The 21052-nt window shown below is 60.2% G+C and overlaps 1 protein-coding gene across 3 annotated transcripts; it reads right to left on the reverse strand.

Annotated features, from left to right (window-relative positions):
• Positions 1-12814: 12814 nt before the first annotated feature.
• On the reverse strand, positions 12815-20807 carry LHX3 (LIM homeobox 3). Of its 3 annotated transcripts, none has more exons than XM_074361445.1 (6): positions 20720-20807; positions 16303-16474; positions 15464-15666; positions 14591-14742; positions 14322-14493; positions 12815-13324 (listed from the first exon to the last, which is right to left on the reverse strand). In XM_074361445.1, exons 1-6 carry the CDS (start codon positions 20805-20807, stop codon positions 12906-12908), a joined length of 1206 nt encoding a protein of 401 aa, XP_074217546.1. In that variant the 3' UTR covers positions 12815-12905. The 3 variants fall into 3 exon arrangements, with proteins under 3 accessions (XP_074217546.1, XP_074217545.1, XP_074217547.1); XM_074361444.1 differs by lacking the exon at positions 20720-20807 and adding an exon at positions 18652-18745; XM_074361446.1 differs by lacking the exon at positions 20720-20807 and adding an exon at positions 17794-17800.
• Positions 20808-21052: the final 245 nt, after the last annotated feature.

Below are 21052 nucleotides of genomic sequence, written 5' to 3' on the forward strand. Positions count from 1 at the left end.
GCCCAATGCCCGGGGATTCCAGAGTCCTGAGACTCTGGGATGGAGATGGCTTAGGGTCCCTTGCCCGGCTGGCCAGCTGCCCCCAGCCCTGCAGAGCCGCACCCTGGGCCACCCTCCCACACTTCACGGAGGTTCCTCTCCCTCTAGCTCTGGGACCACCCACTTGTCCAGCCCCCACCTCCCACCCCTCTACCAGCACTCTCCTTAATGTCTTTCTCATAAGGAGTTTTAAATTATAACCCTAAATGAGGTCTATAAATTTGACTTCATAAAATTCCACGCACATCATTTTCCAGCAGAAAAGGCTCTCTAAGAAATATTTTCCTTGAGACCCCCTGCGTCCCCCTCCCTCTGCAGTATGACATTTATTCTAATATTAAAATGGCAGGTGTTCTATAAATCCTGAGTCATTAGCACGCTTCATTGATTTTCCCGGAGCCTCCAGCACGGGTAGAAGCCACGTGCAGATATCAGTCTATTCGATTGAGATTCATACCCTATTTGGGGGTCAAAGAGCGGGACCCCGTGAGCTTGAACTTCTATCAGCCTTAAGCTGATCAATACGTGGAGATGTATTGGGGCCTGGCCGCTCACACAGATTAAGTGGCCGTAAATATGAGGCTTGGGGGCGGCCGGCAGAGAGGGAGGCTGGAGAAGGGCAGTGCTGCCCATCCAAGAGGCCCTGACGGCCCCGGGGGGGGGGTCCCCGGAGATGCTAGATCCAGGTGGGAGGGAAAGTGGGGTGCGGGGCTGAGATACAGGGCAGGAGCTGGTGCTCAGCCACATGAAGGGCCTGGCCCCCTTGGGAGGTGGGGGGAGCAGAGGATGGGGTGGCACAGAGACTCCATCTGCAGAGGTGGAGAAGTAGGGTGGGGTAGGGGTTGGGGAGGGTGGGGCAGCCTGCTCCCTCCCCAGGGGATCCTGCAGTCCTGAAGTTTTCATTGTAACAAGGGATTCAGAATCTCACTAGTTCCCTGTCTTGGTCTGGGGGCCTCCGAGGTGGTCCTGCGGTCCTTCCCACGCACTGGCCATGCCCCTCCTCCCACTGGGCTTCCTTCCCGGCACGTCTGCAGCCTCCCCGCCCGGTGCTCCCATGGACACAAGCCGTGAGGGCCTCTGTGGGTCCTGCCTGGGATTCCAGTTGGTTCTGTCTGGACGCCAGGCCCCTCCAGGCAGAAGCCAGCCCTGACCTCAGCTAGGGCGAGCCGAGGGGAGCCTGTGCCCGTCCCGCCTGTTATGAAGGGCACGTGGGGGCAGTGCTTACTTGCTTGTCCCGCCCGGGGAGGCCAGGCTGACCCCCGCCTCTCCCCGGAAGTGGGGTGGGGTGGAGAGTCCCCAGCTCTGCTGACTTTTCTAAGGCACGTCCTTGCTGTGCCCTTGCGGTGGGGTCACGCCTCCCCCTCCCTCCTCATACATCACGGCCCACCCCCCACCGCACCAGGCCAGCCTCTACCACCAAATGCATGCGATCTGTTTAGTTATTAGGGAGATAAATAATTTGAACTCCAGCCTTTTACCTTTTCCCCCAGCGGGCGGGCCGCCCCCACACCCCGCCTGATGCCCCTCCTGGAGGAGTAATTTCATTAGGAGCGCCCTGACAGCTGGCAGAGGCCACCCTGTGGGGCCCGCGAATAGAATTTCTTTATGGAGATGAGAAGTAGGAATATGAAAATTTAAGCCGGAGCGGATGTAATTTAACTTTGCATTATTTATCGGGGACACAAATCCTTTCTAATATTGGCAGATTTGGGAGGGCCGGGCAGGATTGCTGGGGCCTTCGGGGAGAGCAGGGGTGGCCGGGGGCTACTTCCCACCCTCTCTGCCTATTGAAACGGTCAGGGGCACCGCTGGGCAGAGGTTGAAGTTGCAGATCCCCACGTAAGCTGTGCGCCCAAGGGAATGGGCCCAGCTGGTGTGAGTATGGAGGCAGGCACCCAGGTGCAGCTCAGGCAGGGGAAGGATGGAGGACCCCTGCAGGTGTCCTGGGCCAGACCCCACATCCAGCTGACTCACTCAGCTCCAGTGGGGCCCTGCTCACCCCAAGCCCAGGACAAAGCAGGGCCCCGAGCTCCCCTCACCACGTCCCGAGTGGACCTTCTGGGGGCCAGTCACCTCTAGTCACTGACCTGGGGTGGAGTCTAGGGTGCAGGGAGCCACATCCCCTGGGGCATCAGGATAGACATGAGCCCCTCCCAGCCCCGGAGGCCACAAGTCTGAAATTCACTCCAGGCCCCTCTCCAGCTTGTAGTGATGCCCGCTGTCCCTGGCCTCCCTCAGCTCATAGAAGCATCACCTCATCTCTGCCTCTGTCATCACACGGCCACCTTCCGTGTGTCTCCATGTCCCCGTGTCCAAATTTCCCTCTTCTCAGGACACCTGGATCAGGGCCCACCTCATTCCAATCTGAAACTGATCACATCTACAAAGACCCAATTTTTAAACACAGTTCCATTCACAGGTACTGGAACATCTCTTCTTGGGGGACATGGTTCAGCCCACATCAGGAGAGGGAGGAAGGGACCTCTGTCACCTTACACCCAGAGAACACTCAGAGGACCCAGTAACCCAAGTGCGAAGCAGGGCAACAAAAAATTAATTCATTCTGCAGTCTTGAATGTTCTTGTTTTTTCCCCACAGTGAAGATTATTCAGTGTAATTACTTTGGTTTTTCAAATAGTCAATTAACTCAAAACACTAGTTGTTTGCTAAGATTTAAAGTTCAGTTTACAGATATGATTTTATAACGACGCTTAGCAGATTTTAAGAACAACGTTAAGGAACTTTTATAACTCAATTAAATTCCCTTAAACATTCAAACTCCACTTACAACCTCACTATTTTGTCTCCTTGTTCATAACTTTGGTTTTTGGACACAACAAAGAAAAATTTCCAAAAGCATAAGTCATTCTGAATCTAAAAAACATAGTAAACTTAGAAAGACTCAATTCTTCTTATGTTTCCAATGCCGTTTACACACTTAGTGAAAGATTGATGGAAAAGTTTAAATCGATCAGTTAATTAAACATATTAGTCCGAATCACAAGTGGGCATGTTACTAATGGGCCAAGACAAAGAAGCAGATTCCTTAAGCCCCAAATGGGGAACCGTTCCCAGACTTAGTTCGGCATTTCCCAGAGTTACAGTTGCTTCCTCCCCAGGAGATGAGGAGGAGATGTCCTGGGCTCTGCTGCCCCTTCACTCAGGCCACTGCCCTTGGTCACCGTCCCCCCTACTCCGGGCGGCGCCGGCACAGGTGGAATTGACCAGGACAGGCAGAGCGCAGGGGACATGAAGTCCCACTGGGCACTGGAGGAAAGGGGCAGTCGCGTCCCCTCCTGCCGCCTCAGCTTCCCCACCCCACCCCCGCCGTTGGCCCCCGCGACCCCAGGCCCATTAACCCCTGTCATCGCCCTGCTTCTCTGGGAACTCAGGACACAGCTCCATTGAAAAATTCCTCAGGGGTTTGTTAAAGGCCGGTGGCAGGAGGCGGGCCGGCCAGGCCTCTTGCGGGTGGGGGCTCCAGCCTGCCTAGACCCTCGTGGAGCGCCTGCCCACCCACCAGCCGCCGGTGGCCCACGCACAAAGGGCCAGATGGATGAGAAGGTGGACAGATGTAGGGGTGGGGGACGAGGGCCCCCGGGGTGAGTGTGGGGTTGAAAAGGCCTCTTTCCAGGGGCCCACCCTTTGGAGTCAGCCCCCAGACCCAGTGGGTGCCTTCCAGCTCACTGGCCGCACGCCTGCGTGCCTGGGCCAGAGGAGGGGTCAGGAGCCAGTGGTGGACTCACTGTCCAGTTAAGGATGGCGCAGAGTGGGGTACCTGGGATGTGGGCCCCCAAAGCCTGGGAAAGGCGGGTGCGGTCTCTGAGTGAGGGTGACTGTGCAGTTATGGTGGGAGACACTCCGGGCGGCCGTTCTGGGCTGCTAGAACAGCCTTGTGGTTGTCCTGTGCCCCCACCCCTCCCAGTTTGGACCCCTCCTCCTGCCCCTCCACCAGCTGCGTCTCCTCCAGCCTCAGTCATCACTGCCATCATGTGTGCTCTGGAGAGGCCTGGCTGAGAGCTACCAGAACCCAGCATCTAACCTCAGACCTAAACCCTCCTGTGACAGGGATGATTCCACCCTGTTGCCCCCGGAGAGAGACCCCTTGCTTCCTCTCGGGTGCCCCCCGGATCCTTCCCAGGCCCATAACCGTTTTCACCCACCCCTGGGCCCGAGCCACCACATTGGCGTCACACACAATTTTCAAGACTTGTGCAGAGCACCCAGGAGCCCCTGCAGGCCGCAGCCCCTTGGCTGAAGTTACCGAGCCAGGGACTGTGGGGCCGGAGAAGAGAGCTCAGGGTGGGAACCCCAAAGATGGCGATGGGCTCCCCAAATTGCGCTCAGAACCCCGTCAGAGACAGAGAGGGTTATGGACAGAGGATGAGTGGCCTTGTTACAGGAACCATCTAGAAAGGAGGAGGAGGCTGCAGAGGGTTGTTCCCCACCGTCAGGGAGGCGCCCCTGGAGAGAACAACCCTGACTCCCCCACTGTGGGGACGGAGCCGACCGCTCTGGACTCGAGGACGCGTGGGGAGGGCCAGGCTGTGACAGGCGGCCCTGTCAGCCCCGCGAGCTGCCCCGTCCTGCCTGGGCTGGGCTGGTCCGCACGGCAGGAGCTGACGCAGCCGGGAGCCCAGTAAACGCAGTGGGAGGGGCTGAATGGCCAGCCGGGCCTCAGGTAAGGCCACCAGCAGGACACATCCCGGGGAGGGGGGGGCACGTGGTGGCCCAGGAGACGACCAAAGAGAAGAAGTGCGTGCCGAAGCGGCTGTGTGCAGACGTAACCAGTGTAAAACGTAGATGCCCACGGCTGTGTTTTCCTATGTTCTCCAATTTTTCACAATGAGCACATGTTACGTTTTATAAGCAAAACAAGCCAGTCACGGTAGTGTCTAGACGCTGAGAGTGGCCTCCCTACTCTGGTGATGGTGAGCAGGCCAGCCCCAGACCTGGGAGATGGGACAGGTGGCCAGGGTCCCCCAGGGAGGCCCCAGCAGCCCCCACCAGCCACCTGCCCGTGGGCCGGGGGCTCAGTGCTCCCCATTGGTGACATCATGTCTCTGGGCTGCGGTGTAGCCCACGTGCCCTGACAGCCTCACCGCCAGCCAACCCAGCTCCTCCCTCTGGGTTCTGACGCCCAATGTCACCTGAAGGACTAGGGGGAAATCCCGCCCACCTAAGTTATGACCCACCTTGCAGCAGCCAAGGCTACCGTAAAACTTCCTGCCTGCTTATCCGTCTCTGCTTCAGCTATTCGTCCAAATCCCACCTCCAGCGGGCTTCATCTTAACTAATAGGACACTTAGTTTAATGAGGAGAGTTTGCATAAGAGGAACTTGCTAATTAAATTTTAAACCTTGTCATTCTAATGATTAGCCAGAGCTCTGAACAAAGCATTTGTCAGGGAGTGAGAGCCGCCACCTCCTCCCCCAGGAAAGGCCTGTTGGGGGTCTTGGTCGCAAATTACTGAAAGGCTTTTGGCTGACTGGCCAAAAGGGAATCTTCTGGAAGGTGTAGGAGACTTGGCGCCAGGACAAGCTGGACCCAGGACCACTGGCGGAGGAAATAGTGAGGGAAGCTCTCACCACTCCCCACCCAGGCACCCTGGATGCCAGGAACCCTCTGCGCTGTGGCTCCCTTCTAAGGGCAGAGGGAGTCAGTGCCCCATGTGTGCCTCATGTGCCAGCACAGGGTGGGGGCTCGAGGGTCTCCTTCCCTTTCTGTCATCCCTCCCTTCACCCTCTTGCCATCACCCAGGGACCTGTCCCTACAGCTCAGAGCTGGTGACAGCTGGCTGGCCAGTGTCCCCCACCCAGCAGTGAGGCTATGGTGAACCCCTCCAGAGTGTGGAGGCCACAGTGGCTGCCCTCCCGGGCAGGGCACCCCCCCACCGCCTGCAGCCAGCATTGCTCCCCCAGCAAAGAAAGAAGAGAGGGCAGCATGTGAAGTGGGTGTGGGTCACCATGTCACCATATCCCCCCAGGACATCACAGGTCTCCACCTATGACCTCTCTGGAGGTCAAACAAGGCTGGTGGTCAGGGCAGGCTGGCCTGGGGACAATGGTCAGGGCCTCTTGTACAGCTTTTGACAGGGGGCCAGGACAGATCCGCTCCATAAATGACCATCGGGCCCCCGAGGCCGTGGGCAGTGCCGAGGGCTGCCCCCAACTAGCAACCATCGGGGCCTCCTATCTCCCTTCTGCTCCTGACAAACCCTCTCCCCGGAGGGCAGCAGGTGGTTACCATCCATTCCTGTCACTTGCTGGAAGCCAGTGACACCAGGCGGCTATACTTAGCTGGGGAGGGTCCCTCTGTGGCCGGCCCCCTACCTTGCAGGTGGGGACCACGGACACCGAGCACAGAGGCACTGCCCCCCTGTCCCGGGACAGCAGCGCTGAGGACCCTCTGCGTGCTGGGGGCAGGGTCTCCTGGGAGGGGCCCCCAGCGCTCACTCTGGGGAGGGGACAGGGTTTGACGTGGGCGGGTCGCTGATGCTGACCCCACAGTCCGGAGGATGAGCGCTCATACGTGCAGGGCCCCACCTGCTATTGTCAATCACGTGATTTTCTGTTTGCCGACCGGCTGTGAGCCAGGCCTTCCTGGGAAGGGTAGGTGGTGCCCCCTTAAAACCGAAGTGAAATTCACAGAACAGAAAATAAACCATTTTAAAGCATACGAGGTGCAGCCAGCACCTCGATCCAGTCCAGAAACATTTCCATCCCCCCAAGTAGAAGCCTGGACCCGTTAGAAGTCCCTTCCTATCCCCACCCCACCCTGTAACCGCTGATCTGCTCTCTGTCTCTTGCGGATTTGCCTATTCCAGACGTTTAACAGAAACTGAATTATGCAGTGCGGCCTTTTGTGTCTGACTTCTTTCACCAGCATGACGTTTCCGAGGTTCACCCGCGTTGTAGCACACGTCCACGTCCCCCCTCCCTATGACCCCAGCCCCTGGTATAGGTGGACCACATTTTAACATTTGTTGATGGACATCTGGCCAGTTTCCACCTTTTGGCCGCTGTGAACAGTGCTGCCATGAACATGCTTGTACTCTTGTTTGCTGGGGTCCCCGTAGTCAGATCCTCTGGATAGTGAGCTTGGAGTGGGAAGGCTGGACTACTTGGCAATTATATGTTTACACCTATGAGGAACCACCGAACTGTCTTGTTCAGCAGAGGCACAATGGACATCCCCACCAGCAGTGCCCAGGGCTCCCATTTGTCCCCCTCCTGGGTCTTTCCTGTGCCTGTGGCCATCCTGAGGGTATGGAGAGGCATCTCTGAGCATTTCCCTGGTGACTAGGAGTGGGAGCACCTCCTCCTGGTCGGCATGGCCAGGATCAGCCCTTTTCACGGATGAGGAAACCCGTGCTGAGGTACTGCCCAGCCCCATGGCTGGTGGCCCACAAGTGTAGGGGAAAGGACAATGGCTTCCCTCCCAGCCCGCAGGTCCTGGGTTGGGGTCCATGCAGCCGAGGACCTCCTTTGGCTGAGGACCTCCTCCAGCCATTCCCTGCCTTCCCTCTGCCTGCCCACCAGTGGCCAGACCTGATGGACCTGAGCCACCCATCTCTGACCCTGTCTGTGTTCCCCACCTCAGTTGAGATGTGGAGATGCTCCATCCAGAGGTGTGGAGATGTCCTCCATCCACAGGGGACACCAGGGCTCCAGAGCCTCAGTGCGGAAGCCGTGTTTCCCTCCCAGACACCCGGGACCTACAAGCTAGAAAGGAAGTCCTGGGGCACCCTGTCCATGTCCCCACTTCGGGCAGGTCTGATTTAACTTGGCCAAGGGGCGTTTTGACGTCTGTGACAAAGGACAGGAGGTCCCTGCCATGGTTCACACAGCCTTGCCCTTGGAGAGCATGGCGGGGGTTGAGCTACATAGAGAGTGGGTGAGCATGCACACAGGCAAGCGTGAGTGAGTGTCGATGTCACTGGGGTGTGTGCATCCGTGCTGCAGAGAGCTGGCTTCCTAGTCCTGCGGATGCGCAGGTCTGACAGGGTTCTGTCTCTTCCAGGTCGGTGGGATTTGCCCTGAGAACCTGAGGGAGGAGGCTAGGTGCTCTGCAAGGTTTGCTGAGCACTTCATCCCAGGCTCAGAGAGGTTGAGCTACTCAGCCAGGGTCACAGAGCTGCAGCAAGTGAGTAGCATGGGTGGGAGAGCCCCCAGTCAGTGGGCCTCAGTGGGGAGCCCAGGGCACCCCCAGCCTGTGTCTCTCCGCTCCCTGGACCCAGCCCGTCCCCAGCTCTGCAGGTGTCAGCCCGGTTGGCGGCCCGGACGGGCTCTTGGGAACACAGAACACATAGAAATGAGGGTTTGAGGGCAGTGGAGCACCTGGGGGCTCGTGGCCACCCCCCTCCCTGCACTCCCGCAGGGACGCACTCACACCCGTGCACGCCCAGCACGCAGGCGCTTTGCTGGCTCTGCGCTCTGCAGAAGCTGTGGTTTTCTCTAAGGTCTGGCCTTGGAGTCCATCCCTGCGACGCCCCCGCGACAGCTGCTTGGTTTTGAATGCCAAGGGGGTGCCGCTGGTCAGCAGGGAATATTTTTATGATAAAAAATGAGCCGCGTTGCATCAGTTCTGGGGAGGGTGGGAGCCATCACCGCAGGTCACCCAGGCAGACTGATGAAAATTCTGCTTATGAAGTCGCTGCTCCCCCATTAATTAGGAGGGAGGGGGGCGCGCCGCACCACGGTGCACCTCACCCACGGCCAAAAGCTTGTCAACACTTTCCACGAAGAATGAAAATGTAAATAACTTTCAGATTATTCAATGTCACCAAGGTATGGAAAAAGGTCGGGACGCTGGGTGTCATTTATCTCGTTGCGGATTTAAAGAGCTTTTTTCTATTAAATTTCTTAAAATTAATGTTTTATGTTGCTCAGAGTAATTTGAACAATTATAGGCTTAAAGAATTGATCATTACAGCCCCTGGGATTTAGCGCTCCAGAATGATTCCTTTGAAAAGCCACTGATTTATCGTTTTGCTACTCAACCAGGCGAGCCCCCGGGACTGGGACCCTCAACCCTCTCCTGCCCCAGCCAAGGGGCCATTCTCCAAGACAAACCCACCCATTCTGCAGGCAGATGGTGAGGAGGGAGGTGAGGCAGGAAGGGGAGCCAGTGTGTCCCCCGGTCTCAGGCAGAGAGAAGTATCTCTGATTCGGGAGGGACCTTTGAGCTTTCATCCCCTGTGCAAATTTTATGTTTAAAAGGAAAGAGTCCTTTAATGTATTGGTCAAAGTTATTATTTTTATTTTTCAGGTATTTACATTCAAAAGTTAACAAGAACACGATAATACGTCAAGATAAGTATTCTGTTTATGTTAAAATTGAATGTTCTAATTATTATGATAAAGAGGTTACTGTTTTAAAAAAAAGTTAACCCTAGTCCCCCACAAAAAAAGCTCCAGTGGGTCCCATGTCCCCGCCGGGTGCCTCCCAGCTGGAGCCCACAGTTCCCCTCCTGCTCAGGCAATTTCGGGGACCTGGGCTGACAGGCGCCACCCCTCACCCACCGGCTTCACAGTGCCCTTTCCCTGCTCGGTTCCTCACCAACAGCGTCCCGACCCAACCCGTGGCCCAAAGGCCTCTCGTGGGCGGGTCCCCTTCGAAGCTGGAACCCCAGGGCCAGACCTTGGGCTGGGAGCTGGGCGCCCCCCCCCCACCGCCTGGTTTTGCAGGGAGATGGGGTGCTGGGAAGCTGCATTCTGGGCTGAGACACACACCTAGATGCTTCCCTCTAGTTAACAAGGTCCATCATGGGAAATAAGTTGGGGTGGGGCCGACAGATGGGACATCTGCCTTCCCCTGCAGATGGCCTGCAGCCCGAGGTCCTCTCCACCTGAGGTCTGCCCCGCCCACCTCCTCACTGAGGACCCCTGGCCTCCTGGTGTTCGGGCTTCCGCCCCGCTGAGCGGTACCTGGAGGTGGGAGCCCGCATATCTGCTTGGGCAGTGGGAATAATGTGAGAGCAGGAACTCTGCTCAAATGGGGAAACTGAGGCCCACAAGGAAGGCAAACGAGCACTGTCAGTATAACCGAGGGTCTGATCCAGCTGAGCCTCCATTAGCAAGCCTTGGCGGGGTCCACTCTCCTCCCCGCGCCCTGGGGGGCTGGGCCTAGGACCCCGGATGCTGCCTGATGCACCGCCAGCTGGAGCCAGCGCAGCCGGGACCTCGAAACAGGCAGAGGGCCCCAAGGGGACACTTAGCACTTTATTAACCTGTCAGCGCCTGAAAGGTCCCAGGCGGCCTGGGGGAGGTCTCCAGGCTGGGGGATGGGGGAGCGTGACTAGAGGATTTACACCCCCCTCAGGGCTGCCAGAGGAGACAGCGTCTGCCCTCGGCCTCCACGGCCCCCTCCTCAAATCCTGAATCAGATCCAGGCTCAGACACTTTACCTTCCGGGTTGCCTGTTGCCCCTCACCACCCCCAAAGTGTCCAAAGCGGTTCCCTCTAGGACCCCGCCCCACCTGCTGCTCAGCCACGCCCCTGGCATTCCGAGGCCTTTGACCACCAGCCCCCAGGACAGCCTGGGAAACTTGCCACACCTCTGCTCACCACCTGTCCCGATGGCCTCTGCGCCACCCGGCCCCACTTCTGCTCATCACAAGTGCCAGCTCTTCCCTGGGCGCTCCCCAGACAAGGGCACTGGGAGCCCTTCTCCCACCTCCTTTCTTCTGAGGGCCTCCCCTTTCCTCGACCTGTTATGCCTCTGCCCCATTAGATATGAGACCCCAGCAACATTCCTTCTGGTGGGGCCACATGCTCAGAGTCCGGGGGGGGGGGGGGGAGAAGCAGGCATTTGTGCGGGAGCTGTCCCTGCTGGGGCCAGTAGGGCTGGCGCACAACTTGACCAAACCCCCTAGGGCTTCCCTGGGACATCTGGGAAGCTCCCTCTCCTCCTTTCCCACATAGAGGACCCTTAATACATCCTTCACCCTCTGCTCCGATCGGGTACCCAGCTTCTCTCTCTCCTGGATGTGTTTTCCCACCCACCTCAGTGCCCCGTTGTCCAGTGCAGAACAGGAGAGCCAGGCCTCTGCCCTCGGTGAGCCCTCATGGCTGGCCTGGGGGGCCCCAAATGCGTCTCCTCTTATGCCTCCCCACCGCCCAAGCCAGGCTCCCTCTTCCAGGTCCACTCTCAGCGGGCGGAAGCCTGAACCCCAGGAGGCCAGGGGTCCTCAGTGAGGAGGTGGGTAGGGTAGACCTCAGGTGGAGAGGACCTCCCATCAGCGTCACCATTGTCTCCACTTCACAGGAGGAAAGCAAGGCTCAGAGGGGGCAGGTCATTTGCCCAGGGTCACACAGCAAGTTAGCAGATGGCTGGGACTGGAATCCAAGTTGGAGAGACCCCCGTGATCATGTTCCATGAATCTCTAGGCCAGTTGACTCCAGCAGTCCCCCTCCCCCTGCTGATGCCAGTAACAAGCTGTGAGCAGTTTTGCTCCGCCATGTCACCTGGCCGCCCCAGCACCCGCCTCTCTCAGGGATGGAGTGGGAAGGCCCAGCCCCTCTGCCCTGGGGGGACGGGCTGTTCTCCCACATCTCCTTCCAGTGCTCAGAAGTCTGACCAAGATCCAGGGACAGAGGGGCCCAACTCACACCAGGTGCCATCCCTGGCAAGGAGCCAACAGCTACTCAAACGTGGCCTCCCGGCTTTCAGAGCACTGCCCCCACCTCAGCCCCCCCCCACAGCCTCAGGAAAGACATGGGCCTTCCATCGACTGTAACTGACAAATTTATTGAAGTCTGGGAAAGAACCGATGGTTAGAGAATAAATAAAAGAATGTTCACAAAACCAACAGGTAGCTTGGAATGCAGACTTGAGGGGTAACTCGGATTCATACGCAGCCGGCCTTTGTGTCCCTGGCCTGCCGCAGCAAAGCACCCTGCAGAGGAGGCAGGGCAGCTCAGGGGAGCCCTGCTCAGGCCTTCTTCAGCAAGTCGTCCAACCCTCCAGCTCGGCAGGGCAGTCGGCATGCAGTCCGAGCCCACTCTGCTAGGAGACGGGGAGCTGGAGGCTGTTTGGCAACCGAAATTGGTGGGCGGGGCCCAGCCTGGACGCTGAGGGCCTGGGGGCAGCTGTGACTGGGTGGGTGGGGCAGGGACAAAAACCTCGTCTGGGCTGCAAGGGAGCTCCTGATGGGCTTAGAGAGCCCGGCTCCTCCCCAGGGCAGCGAAGAGCCCCGGGGAGAGGGGTGAGGAGGCTCCTGGGGAAGGTGGGAGGTGGTGGCAGGGAGGCCCCCGGAAGAGCCGGGAAAGACAGGTGTGGCCTCCCCACTGCTGCCTCCTGCCTGGACAGAGGAGGCCCAACTCTGACCTAAAGTCAGGGGGTGGGGGGCTGCAGAAATCAGACATATGGAGCCTGGGAAATGAAAGCACAATTAGTGTTAGTTTCAATTTTAGAAATTGAAGCATCTCCCAGCCTGAGGGCTGCGCTGGTCTGGGCTGGGGAGAGGCCCCAGCAGCAACAGAGCAGAAGCCTAGCCTCCTCCTAGCATTTCCTGTCTGGAAACAGCAGCAAGCTCTCAGTTAATCGGTCAAGAAAGGGAGAAATCTGCTTAAGAAACAAGGCTTGCTGGGCCGACACCAGGTGGGCCGGCCCCTGTCGGAGAAGGAGGAGCCACACAGACCGGAGCCGGGAGGGTCCCTCTGCCTGAGGGAGGGGCTGCCCGGTTGGACACTCCGCAGACGCGAGCTCTCCCTGAGTCCTCATCCTGTCCCTCGCCAGTGGCACCACATCCTTCAGAGGTCCAGGGCTTTGGGAGAGGAGAGCTCGGCTCCAGACCACCCAGCCAGGGGCAGCACTGCTGCCCAGACCCCTCATGTCCGGTGTTCGTAGGAGCCGGGGTGCAGTCAGAACTGAGTGTGGTCCACCTCGTCTAGCCAGGAGGCGGGGCTGGCAGGGAAGTCGGGGTAGCCCCCGCTGCTCCCCGTGGATAGGTCAGAGCTGGGTCCGTTCCCCGCCAGCACCCTCATGGGTGGGGGCCCACCTGGGGCTCCCGCTGGCACGAGCCCCAGGCTGGCATCAGGGTATACCAGGCTGGAGAGGAGGGGCTGGGGGCCAGGGATGCTCTGCAGGGCAGCAGGTGATGGGGGGACGCCATAGGGGCTGCCAGGGCGCAGCTCTCGGTACTGCTCCGGGCCGGCAAGGCCTCCATGCTCCAGCGGGAAGCTGCCCGGGGCCCCGGAGTTCCGGCCCAAGGCCGGGGCAGGCTCTCCCAGGCTGCCGTAGAGGCCGTTGGCAGGGCCCATTTCAGCCATGGATGGCTCATCTGCAGTGGAAGCAGAAGGCACTGCTCAGTGCCCACCCTCCACTACCTCTAGCCCCCCACAGTGCCCCTGCAGGGGTGACCTGCCCCACATCACACAACAGGTCAGCCCAAGTCTCTTCTGCTCTTAGAACTTGCCCTCTGCCCTCACCCCTCCACCCCTGAGTGTGTTCAGCTCAGCCCCACCCAATACCTAAGGAATGCTGGGCTTCCCTGGTGCAGTCAGAGCCCGCTATGATCCCAAGGCTGCCTTGGGAGGGCTAGCACAGGTACCATCACCCCAATGTTGCAGACAAGTTAATTGAGACCCAGAGAGGATGGGTGAGTAGCCCAAAGTCACAATGCAGCCAAAGAGTCTCTTGTGCAAACTCTCTGAGGATGGACATCATGGAGGGGTGGGTATAGCTCAGAGGTAGAGCACATGCTTAGCATGCACAAGATCCTGGGTTCAATCCCCAGTATCTCCGTTAAATAAATGAATAAATAAAAATATATACCTTCTCGGATTGTGAGGATGAGACAAGATCACGCAGATACTTAATAAACAGAAAAGGTTTGTTAAAAAAAAAAAGGTGGGGTGAGGTCCCCCTGGTTTGGGTGAATGAGATGATCAGGTTCCACAGAGGAGTGTGGCCTCCCCAGCTCCAAGCATCTAGGACTTTCCATCACTTGGAAACTGTGCTGCCACTTCCCTAAAAAATCTCTGCAGATGCCAGTGTCCAAAGACAGGGTCCAGACCCTCCCTCCATGGCAAAGCCTGCTGAGGGACAGGCCCTCGCGTCACAGGGGTTCTGGCCCCATCCAGAAGAAGGTCAGTGGTCCTGAGTGGCCAAACCACAGGGTCTATAAATGAATGTTTTATAAGTGAAGCTAAAGAGGCCAGTACCTAGGATATGCAGATTTCTAGGCTCCCTGCAACTGCTCAACCCAACGTTCCTCCCAACTCCGGGGCTGCCGCTCAGGGCGACGAGAGTGAGGCGGCCGCCCCCGCCCGCCGTACCAGTGAAGGAGACCTCAGCATCGCTGTCCTGTCCCTCCTCCTGGACACTGTCCTTGTCCGACTTAGAGCCGCCACGGGCGCGCTTCATGTTACGGAAATACTGGCCCCAGCGCTGCCGGCCGGCGTCCTTCTTGAGCCTCTTCTCCTTGGCCCGGCGGTTCTGGAACCACACCTGCGGGCGGGGGCGGGTGAGTGGCCTCCGCTCCGGAACGGGGACCGCCCGCGCTGGCCAGAGCTCGCAGGGCGGGCGGGCGCGCCGGGGCGCTGACCTGCACGACGCGCATGTCCAGGCCGGTCTCGGACGACAGCTGCTCGCGCACGTGGCGCGCCGGCTTCGGCGAGGTGTTGTAGGCGCTCTTCAGCGTCTCCAGCTGCTTGGCCGTGATGGTCGTGCGCGGCCGCTTGGCCGTGGCCTCGGCCTCTGCACCGCAGGGAAGCCGTGAGGCTGGGCCTGCTCCTTCGGCGGCCCAGCGGTCCCACCCTCTCTGGGCACGGACGTCGGGGCCCCTAATGACGCCCCCGCAACGACCTCCCGGGGGGCCCCGGAGGACAGAGACGGGACGCGGGACGTGGGCGCTGGGAGCGATGGAGAAAACGCGGTGGGAGCGCCCGGGCCCGGCGAGGGGCGGCTCCGCAGCGGCCTTCGATAGAGACCCGCGGACCCGGACCCGGACTCAGGCGCCGCCAGCCTCGGTCCTCCACTGACAAGCGCCGCCCCACCTCCCCCAGGGTTCCTCTTCGTTCTAAGGGTGTGGGTAGGGATGGATCTTCACGGTCAAGGATTTAGGACAATAATTCAGAACCGAGTGATAATCCATGTAATTCAGACTGACCGCCCTGCGCTCCCGAGTGAGGCGGCTGCTAAGACCCCAGACCCCCACTTCCCCAAAGCGGCTCTGCTCCTTGTCCCTGCCAACTCCTCCGGCTGCGACGCCTGGGGGTGGGCCTGCCCCCACCGCCCCAGTCAGGAGGGGAGAAGCTAAATTCTCTCCCCCTTAGTGAGCACTTCGCGGAGGGCGCTGGAGGTGAGGATCCCTCCGCGCCCGACCCGGACTGGCCTTAGCCCCACTTTGCAGACGAGGAAAGGGGAGGGTGGGCTTTGCCCAGGCCAACCCCGGTGACCGTCGCCTCCTCCCACTGACCTCGCTGCTTGGCGGTCTCGTAGTCTGCCTTGCACACGAGTCGGCTGTCCTCCATGAGGTAGAACTCGTCGCCCGTGGCCAGTTGCCGCTTGCACACGACGCAGGCGAAGCAGTGCAGGTGGTACACGAAGTCCTGGGCGCGGCGCACCACCTGCGTGGGCGGGATGCCCAGCTGGCACGCGGCGCACTTGGTCCCGAAGCGCCTGCGGGACGCACAGGGCGCGGCTCAGCGCGGCGCTCGGCTCCTTCGCCCCGAGCGGGTCGGAGAGCAGCTAGCGCGGTGCCGCCGCACAGAACGGTTCCTGGAGGGAGGCTTGCCTGGCCCTGCCCCTGGTCACCTGCCGGGCAGCCGCAGCAGAGCCACACGAACTACTGAGAAGGGGATCCGGAGGCCCTGGGGAGTACAGCCGGCCTCTGTGCTGGATCGGGAAGCTGAATCCAGACGGGTACGGCCAGACCATGGTACAGGTCCCTCAGACCCCAGAAGCCTATCCGGGGGAGGCACCTTGTCCCCAGCATTAAGGACAAAAACAAGACCAAAATGAAGAGGGAGTAAGTCCAATAGAGTTCTACAAATTTGGGGTTATCTTCTTAACGACTGCTTCAATAATTCACAAAATTAATTACTTAAAAAACTGTTAATGTGCCAACCCAGCTGCCAGCGGAGAGGCTCCAGGGTACCCTGCCTGGAGGACAGGAGGGGATCAGGAGATGGGGCTTTCAGGGCTCCAGAGTGGGTTATTGTGGGGGTCTAGGGAGTCCCTCAGGAGAGCCCGTTCTCTGCTTCCCTTGCGCCTGGCGGACCCTTCCCTCCCAGGCAGCTGGGCTGCCCAGCTCACTTGAAGAAGTCGTCCTTGCAGTAAACGCTCTCTCCGCGGCTGAAGCAGCGCTCGGCCAGCGGCGTGTGGCAGTCGCTGCACTTGAGGCACTTGCTGTGCCAGTGGCGGTCCAGAGCCTTGAGGATGAATCGGTCCAGGATGTGCTGGTCACAGCCGGCACACAGCGGGATCTCTGCAGGCGGAGGAGCCACCGTGGTCATGGGAACCACACAGAGCAAGAGGCCTCGAATTCACCTTCCCACCCCAGCTCCATGGACCAGGGCTGCTCAGGAGACCCCCTTCCCTGCACACCTTCTTTTCAGCGGACTTGAACCACTGACTGCCTAGGTCCCCAAGTTCGGAAAGTGCATGGTACAGAAGTCCACAGCCTGGCCTGCAGCTAAAATTCAGGACAACTGAAATAGGTTTAGAAAAATGGCCCTGAACAGGAAGGTGCCCAGGCCACCCCATTAAGCCAGATACCATCAATTGCAACATGTTTCCAGTGCACGAAGGGTGCATGTTGAGCTCAAATGAGCCGCTTCCCCCCAGGGGCTCTCTCAGAGGCTGGGGTGGACAACAGCCCCTTTCCATCACCGGAGGCCAGGCACATGCAGGTTGTGGGGCATCCACCACCCAATTGCTCTCATTACTTGCACAATTAAGCATCATGGTGGCTAGAGACTCCTTGTAGGTGTGGCTGCCCAGTCCCATGGCCCTGTCTGCAGGCCACCAAAGTAAAAACTGATGCCCTCCCTGAGTTTGGACGGCTGTGAGAGTACTTGCGAATGGACTGGACACATAGACCCTCTGTCCTCGTGCTCAAACATGGATGCCCGGACACACAGTAGGCAGTTTGCCCTCCCCACAGAGACACTTGGGTTCCCACTGGTTCTGCTCCCTGGGACTGCAGGACTCCAGGGAAAGAAACCAGGCTGGGGAAATAACAACGGTTGCCTTCAGGAGACACAGGTCCATGAGGGGCTTTACAGGATGCTCATGGGGTGAGAACTCCTTGTTAATTTAGAAAAGGTAACTCTGGAGAGAAGTGAGCCATGAGAAGGAGCTGGAACCTACACAAATATCGCACCACCTCACCGTGCTCACCTCGCTGGCAGCGAACCCCTCTGGCCCCAGGCCAGCCTGACAATGGGTGGAAGGGTGGAAGAGGGACCTCCTTCAGCCCGAGGCTGAGAGAAACTGGATCGGCCTCCCTCCCGAAGCCCCGGGAAACACGGGAAGGAAAGGATCCCGCATGGGGCAAAACCTCGGCCCCGGGTGCGGAGTCTGGGGATTCGCCGAGTGCCCTGGACCCGCATCGTGGGCAACGATGGCAGGGCGGCGAGGACACCCGGCTTAGAGTTGGTGGCTGGACGGTCCGCGCAGCGCGAATTCAGCACCGCGGCCCGGACAGCGCCTTGGCCGCGCTACCCCCCGGAGCCCGCGTTGGGCAAAAGCCGCTCCCGCCGAGCCCCTAGCGCTCCCGCGAAGCCCTGGCGACCCGGGCCTTACGCTGCATGGCGACTCCAGCCTTGGTGAGGTCTCCTACCCTCAGCGCTGGCGGGGCCCAGCAGAACCTCCCGTTGGCCCTCCGATCCCCGCTGGCTCTCCTGAGCCGGTGGCTTCAAGACCGCCGCCCCTCCCTCTCTCCGCCCTCCCACCCTTTCCTCCCAGCCCCTGTGGCCACCCCTCCCAGGAACCGTCGGGAAATAAATAAATAAGTAGGAGACGAATGGGACCCCACAGCCTGGATGTAACCCCTTTCCCACCTGCTCCATCCCTGCTGCTCCCCACAACTCCAGGGCCACTTCCATCTCCATCCTGTAAGTCCCACCTGCTTGGAAGCCCGCAGAAAACCGTCCCCGTTCACAGGGAGCCAAGGCGCTGGGGCGAGAATGATGCTACCAGGAAGTTGGGGGCTTTCTTGTAGAAGGGTCCTGAGGAGCAGCCCTGAGTGGGCCAACAGAGCAGGTGCATGTGAGTGCAGACACCGAGACCCCAGCTAGGGGGGATCTACGGCCAGGGTCCAGCTCCACACTGGCCCCTGCATCTGACTCTCTTCCCCTGGAAAAATGTGGAGGGTCTGGGTGCAGGTAGCCTTCTTGGGGAGCCCTCCTACCCCGTAGTCACTGGGACCCATGGTTGCTCTCTGTACCTTCTTCTGGAGAGGATTTCCTAAACCCGTCCTGGGTCCTGGAGGGCCCTCCCAGCCTGCGTGATACCAGCGCTGCTCTGGCGCCCTTGCACCCACTCCCTCCCGCATCTCCTGGCTCCCGCCGCCTCCGTGACCAGTCTGGGAAAGGAGCGAGGACCTCCGGGTCTCCACGGTGTCCGCCCTCCCGAGTGCAGCTGCTCGGTCCTGGCACCCACCTCGGCGCAGGTCCTCCCTCCGCGCCAGTAGCGCCAGCAGCAGGTCGCCGCCCGCCGACTCCCGGCCAGGGCCCAGCTCCCCGCGCGCCTCCATGGGTCCCGCCGCCCGGCGCCGCGGCTCTCCGTCCCTGAACTTTCTAGGGGCCCGGCAAGACCACGGCCTCAATGGCCCCGGATCGGCGTCTGAACGACTCCCGGGGCTGCTGGGCGCTGCGCCCGCGGGCCGCCCAGGGGCCCGAAGCCTCAGGCCGCGCGGAGGCGGGGCGGCCAGGGGGCGGGGCCGCGGGCGGGGCGGGGCCGGGGTCGCCGAGACGCGCCGGGAGTGTCCGCCGGCTCTGAGCGCCTTGGCGCAGAGAACGGCGGTCCCCAGACGCCACCTCGAGTACCCGGCCCGAGGGCAGAGACTGGCAGGGGAGGAGCCGGGCCAGAGCTGCCCGCGGGCGCTTGACTGGGGCCCGAAGCTTTCTGCCCTAGCGCTGGCTTTGGCCTGAGACCCGAGCCGGGGCGTGTACGCGCGCGGGTAGGCTTGGGGTCCTAGGAAGAGGATCAGGGAGGGAGTCGGGTCCTGCCGCCGCTGAGGCTCCGGCTCGAGAGCCGGAACTTGGAGACTTGGTCACAATGTCTATTTGCACGAGGGCGAACTGAGACCCAGAGAGGGTGAGTGTGGTGCCCAAGGGCTAACAGCGAAGCCACCAGGAGCTGGACACGACCTTAGCCCTTCCAGCTCTGAGCAGCTTCTGGGCCCCAGCCTTGGAACTGCAGCCCAGAACGGGCATAGAGAAGGAAGGCGAGTCACTGTCCAAGGCTCGGACTCCAGGACGCAGTCAAGACTCCAGGTCAGGAGGGATGTAGTTAGGAAAGCCGGGATCAACTCTTACTTCCCTCCACCCCCCGCCCAGCACCCCCTGCTAGCACAGGAGGAAGCTCCCATGCCTGATTTTCCCATACCCTGCCCCCAGTCCAAACAGGTGAGCTTGCAGGAACCCACCATCCTTGCATGTAGAGATGTACTTGCCACAGAGGGCATACAGCACCTGACCATAGGCCACGCCAGTTGCCTGCAGTCACTCAGGACACAGCAGTGTGGGCCCCTGGCAAGGCGAGAGCAAGGACCCCGGGAAGTATTGGGAGACTAGCAGGTTATCCTCCAGGTTGCTCTACCAGGGACCCTGCAGGAAAGCTCCACCTTCTCCCTGCCTCTGCCTGGCCTTTAGTCTCCTGGTCTGTACACTTTAACTCAGAGGCCAGCCTGGAAGGACCCGGGCAGGAAAAGCACAGATCCTCCCAGCTCCAAGCAGACCCAGTGTCTCACAGTTGGAGCAAAGGCCCATGAGGCCAGCACCTGCCCCTTCACTTTGCACTACACCTGTTCCCTAGAACGATAGGGCAAGGATGTACAAGCCGGGAGCTGAGTGTGTGTTGGGTGCATTGGGGTGCCGGCCGTTGAGTGTCAGCTGCTGCAGAGGCCTTCCCGAAATGAGCCATGTGTGGTCTGACTGGGGAAGCAGCAGGCGGGCCCACGCGCTCAGCATCTGGCCGACCCGCCAACAATGCCTCCATTATTTCCCAACGTCCCTGGCACTCAAATGGCCCTTGGGGAGGGCAGTTTAAGCAGGAGACCCAACCCAGGGGTCTCAGTGCTGTGTAGTTGGGTCGGCTGGGGAGGCTGGAGCTGGGCTGTGTGGGAGCTGAGGGGCATGGGGTCTCTGGATTTACTCGGCAGACCTCGCTCTGTCCCATCCTCTCCCCACTAGAAGTGCTACAAGGTCCCTTCTGTTTTCCACAAAAAACCACAGACACTTTAGTGCAAGTCCAGGCTTCCTGAACCACCGCAGGAAGCTCCAGGCCCTGTGCCCACTATGGGATCTGCCAGCCTTGCCTCCCCATGCCCCTGTTCCTGTCTCTCATGTCCCACTGAAGGTCTCTCCAGACTCATTCCCCCTCTGCCTTGTGTGCGCTGCACCCCTTCCTCCAGCTGTCCCTCTGTTCATCTCTGCCTCCCCTGCCGTTTTTCCCCTCGGTGTCCTCCTGCCCAGGCTGAAGGCTACAGGGCGCGCGGGGCTCTTACCCCTAGTCTCGCCAAAGGTGCAGACAGCGGCAGCTGCGGGAACCCCAGGCCGATCGCGGTTGCCCTCGAGATCCGTTTCCAGCAGCATCGCAGCTGCAGGGCTGGGCAGGGCCCAAGTGGCTCGGGCAGCGTCCCCCCCACCCCTCCTCCTCTGCTGCCCCGGGAGGGCTTGGAGCTCCCCGAGGGCCCTGTCGTGTTGGGGCCGCCCGTGTCCCTGTCCGCGCCGCGTGGCTAGATGCCGGAGCCTCTGTGCCGGGCGTTGTCCGCGGTGCTGAAGAAGGCGCGTGGCCGCCCACCGCCCCCGCCCCGCCCGCCGTCCTCAGCTCCCCCGCT

Source organism: Camelus bactrianus, chromosome 4 (genome assembly GCF_048773025.1).
Source record: "Camelus bactrianus isolate YW-2024 breed Bactrian camel chromosome 4, ASM4877302v1, whole genome shotgun sequence".
NCBI classification, from domain to species: domain Eukaryota; kingdom Metazoa; phylum Chordata; class Mammalia; order Artiodactyla; family Camelidae; genus Camelus; species Camelus bactrianus.

What these genes read in the sequence shown, in the direction of transcription:
- LHX3 (XM_074361444.1), bottom strand. Translation starts at nt 18,745, where the DNA reads ATGGAGGCGCGCGGGGAGCTGGGCCCTGGCCGGGAGTCGGCGGGCGGC. An exon ending in TGCAAGGACGACTTCTTCAA is followed by an intron (nt 15,667 to 16,302) that starts GTGAGCTGGGCA and finishes TGCGTCCCGCAG; the next exon opens with GCGCTTCGGGACCAAGTGCG. An exon ending in TGCTGAGGTCTCCTTCACTG is followed by an intron (nt 13,325 to 14,321) that starts GTACGGCGGGCG and finishes CTTCCACTGCAG; the next exon opens with ATGAGCCATCCATGGCTGAA.